Genomic DNA, 4413 nt, shown 5'->3' with positions numbered 1-4413 from the left:
ACAACCTTTTTCAAGCCGAATTGAACTAGAATTGCCATCATCCGAACTTACCACAGATTGAAATTTGTCTCACCATCGAACTTCTCAATTTCAAACCTGCCATCTCTGAATGGGCTGATCTATGAAAATTAAACTAGCTCTAATACTACTTGTTAGGATCGACTCGATAAAGCAACAAGTAAAAAAAATAGCGGAATAAATTGAGAAATTGAACACACAAATATAACGTGGAAAAACCCCTCCAAAGAGGATAAAAAACTACGGGCAAAGATAATTTTACTATAATGACAAAAGAATGAAGAGTATAAAAGATGAAGATAAAAACTAAACCCCGAAAATCTGAAAACAAAGAACCCTCAAAACATAAACACAAAATTTTCTAAATGTGTTATGAGTTCTAATATCTAATGGGTGTGTTTTCTAAGGTTATAAAAGAGCCTATTTATAGGCCAGATTCATAGGTCAAATAATAATAAAATAATCTAAATTAATCAGTGTTTGATTGAAACAAATAACAAAGATTAACTAAAAGATTATTTCTCAAATTTGACTGAAAATAGGAGTCATATTTAACATTTTAATATTTATATTTATTTACATTTTGCAAAAGAAATTTATAAATGAGAAGAAAATTAAAAATAACTTTAAAAATGCATAGGAAGAGATTAAAGTGAAATTTATTGAAGAAAAAATTTATTTTAAAATTATCATACATTGAAATGAATGAAAATCATGCTATATTTTTAAAAAATAATTTAATTAAATTCTTCATTTTAAAATTTCCTCAAATTTATTCAAAATGAAATCTTCAAATAACCTATATCTACTCAAGCTTTAATCTTTAGAGTTGTAAATACATATTATACATAATTTAGATTTTTAAGGCTAAAATATTAATATATAGATAAATATTTAAAATACATATAAATTAACCATTTGCTCCTAAGGCTTTCTTAAGAGCTGGTTTATATTATAAATAGATATAGATAATATTGAATTTGTTAGTTAGAATTTAAAAAGGAAAAATATTCAGTAGAGTTTTTAGACTCTACATACGAGGATTAGAGATTGACAAGTGTTCTATAAAATATAGTAAAATTTTTAAAAAATATATTAGAAAATACATGACAATTTTTGAAGGTTAGTTATGAAATAAAAAAATATATTGCTCATATATTAAATACTAATCCATTAAAAGAAGAAAAAATCAAATAATGTAAAGCATTACAAATGTCTAGGAATATCTAATTCGATAAAATAGATCAAAAATAAAAAATAAATTTGACCAAAGAAATTCATAATTATTATAATGATATTAATTTTATCTGCTTAAAAATTAATGCAAAATTAATATTATAAATGCTTAGAAATGTTTAATTAGATATATTGAATAAAAAATAACAAAGTAAAAGAATAAGACAACTTTGACCCTATTTATTTTCCTTAATAGTCACTTTTATCCCTATTTAATCCTATTTATTTTCATATTTCACGTAGTTCTCATGCTGAATAATCATTATTAACTGACATTTTCCTTATTTGGTCAATTTAATTTTGATCCTCATGCATTTCAAAACTTATGATTTGATCCTTTTACTATATTTTCACATTTACAATTTTCTACATTATTCCCATCTCAAATGTAAAATTAATTCTTTATAGTTCACCGAAGTCGATCAAGAACAAAATCATTTATTGTACGAGAATTTTTAGGACATTACACGTGAAAATTTATGACTGGTTGAGTATCCTAGTTGGGTTTTTTTAACGCCCGAAGGATTGAAACGGTAAATGGATGAAAGTTTTAGAGTCTAAAATGAAAAAAAAAAACAAACAAAAGTGGTGAATTTTTTGCAGTTTATTTATTATCAAAAACTACACCAGAAGCAGTGAAGAACATTTCAGTTCGATAACTCATTGTCGAATACATACCTGCACGATTAGGATGAGACATTAAGTATTATATATTAAGGCACAACTTGAATGCACATTAAACATTTGTCAATAATATCAATTTGCAGATTTCTTTGAGCATTTCTAGTGAAAGAAATCAACCCAACGAAAATCATCACTATTCACCGATCATCATTAATCCCTCCAAGCAACTTGCACAAATCACCTACAAAATCAATCACTCCTCATCATCAACCTCAGTAATCCCCTCCAACAACAAATACTGAAACGCTACGGAGTACTTGGCTGTTTTTGTGCCCTTAGAGCTCCCACTTTCTGAATACTTGTTATATTTCAAACAAAACGATCCAGAATCATCACCTTTACAGCAAAAACATAAAAAAAAAAAAAAAAAAAAAGACTTAGTATATACATAAAGAAGTTACATGTGACGCAAAGGTTAAGTAAGATAAAAGTTGAAAACACAACCCTTGACTGTAAAAATGGTGCGAATCCACCTCTTGTAGATAAATAGCGACCTTGGAGAATCCCCATTGTGCGTATCAGATAATAAAAGCCTGCAAGGCCCTGTTTTACTGCACATATTTTAATATATCAGTATTTGCTATTAGCCCCAAAATGACGTGAGTTAAAATATACGTACTTGGCAAAAATTATTGCATTGTGACACAAAGCTAGAGTCCGAACCATTGCCAAGTCTCTTCCACGAGGATTACCATATCTCTCTTGACAGCTCCTAATTAGTATTACTGATTATTAAGAAATGGATGGAATTGAAAAGAGATTTGAAAAATAGTCTGCTTCTGCTTGGACTTAAATACCTTTCATAGAAGAAATCTCCGAAATCATCAACAACAACTGCAACTGGAAACGTATCCTTAAGGTGAAATGCAGCGAAGTACTTCTTGATTCCCTCATCATCATCATCATTAATATATCTTCAAGAAATTAAAACAGCAGAATTCCAATATTCAATACACAATTAGCTATTCATAAACATTGTTTAATGTAATTAACTAAGTCGTTCCAAGGAAGGTCCCTCACTTCATTTTTATTCGCTTAAATATATCACAACCTGGATCAATGCCCTGAAAATTTTGATATCCATAGGAAAAGTAAAACTTAAATCAGAATTACAAAATATAATGGTAGGTTGAGAGACGTATATATGCCTGGGCAAGGTAAGGGGGTTTGGTTTCCAGCCTTCGCCGGCTACATATGAAAACCACTTTAGAATTGACATTGCTGCACTGTGATGCTGAGTTGACTGCAAACTGGAACAGCAATGAGGTCTTACCACTGCACAATTTACGATACCCATGAAATACCAACTAAGGAATAAGAATGATATGGGTGAAGAGTTGAGAGTGATTAGTACTGGTTACGCGTTTTACGTGTAGCCTACTATATGTTCGACGTAATTACTAGCAGACTTGTCTGGGACAAGAATTTTACCTGGAAGGGGGGCCCGACAGAAGTGTAATTGGGTCAGATTCTTGCGGATGAAAATCTCCTTGTTTTGTGAAAAAGAACCTCTCTAGCATGATGCCGCCGTAACTTAAACTCGCTGCTCGCACGGGGGTGTTTTACCGTGTTCAGTGAGTTGAGCAACACTGATAATTGCCATGCTAGACTTTTATACTTCTTTACAACTACTAACATGATACACGCGCACCAAAAAACAGCCCAATAAACATACAAAAGAACTACACTAAAATGATAAATTATTAACCTTGTTTAAATTATTTTTTATTTATGTAATTCTTACACAATCATGAAACATGAATATGACATAAATGATATTTACCCTTGATCTGATTAATTCGGAAAAGATTCATCATTTCAAAAGAGATTGTTTTTATGATGTTATGATTCCTAAAGTCCTAATTTGTATAGATTCACCAGCCCTTCCTTTAATATTGGGGTAACCTTAAAAGAAGAAAAACTCTTCATTTTATATATATATATAAAGCTCTTTCGCATAAAGTGCACTAAATTAAATCTTTAGGCTTGAGGATGCACCATTTTCCCGTCTATCTCTTGGTACGCTCTCGTCTACAGTTTTGGCACGTTTTTTTGGTTTTTCCAAATTTTTAAGATTTTCACTGTTTTTTTTTATTTTTTGAGTGGTGTGTTTGTTTTAGTTTTTTTTTTTTTCTGAAGTTCTGATTTTGGTAGATTAGTGATCAAATACAATGGAGAGGGGTCTGGAAAATTTGAGTGTTGAAGACGGGGAAGAGGACGGGTGGAATACTTTTGGAGAAGAAGAATCTCAGAATTTCTACGAAAGTTTAGAGGGGTTATAGACGATTTTGTTTAAAACCCAAATTCTTAGACAGAACTTTCTCTAATGTAATTTTTAGTAAAATAACAATTTCTATTTATACTATTAGTTGAAGGACAAAATAATAAAAACACAAGGGCAAAAAGGTAAAACTAACAAATACAGTTCTCTAAAAATAGTTCAAAAAAGATATTTTTTGTTGACCGATTTTTTTC

General features: G+C 30.0%; 1 protein-coding gene across 1 annotated transcript; it reads right to left on the bottom strand.

Moving 5' to 3' along the window:
- Positions 1–1960: 1960 nt before the first annotated feature.
- LOC108482291 (uncharacterized) lies at positions 1961–3841 on the bottom strand. The gene is made up of 7 exons (XM_017785414.2): positions 3370–3841; positions 3087–3213; positions 2959–3002; positions 2736–2852; positions 2558–2650; positions 2383–2489; positions 1961–2274 (listed from the first exon to the last, which is right to left on the bottom strand). The coding sequence occupies exons 1-7, from the start codon at positions 3456–3458 to the stop codon at positions 2132–2134; spliced, it is 720 nt and encodes a 239-aa protein (XP_017640903.1). The 5' UTR covers positions 3459–3841; the 3' UTR covers positions 1961–2131.
- Positions 3842–4413: the final 572 nt, after the last annotated feature.

Source organism: Gossypium arboreum, chromosome 1 (assembly GCF_025698485.1).
Source record: "Gossypium arboreum isolate Shixiya-1 chromosome 1, ASM2569848v2, whole genome shotgun sequence".
Lineage (NCBI taxonomy): Eukaryota > Viridiplantae > Streptophyta > Magnoliopsida > Malvales > Malvaceae > Gossypium > Gossypium arboreum.
This window is presented reverse-complemented; position numbering and strand designations above follow the sequence as displayed.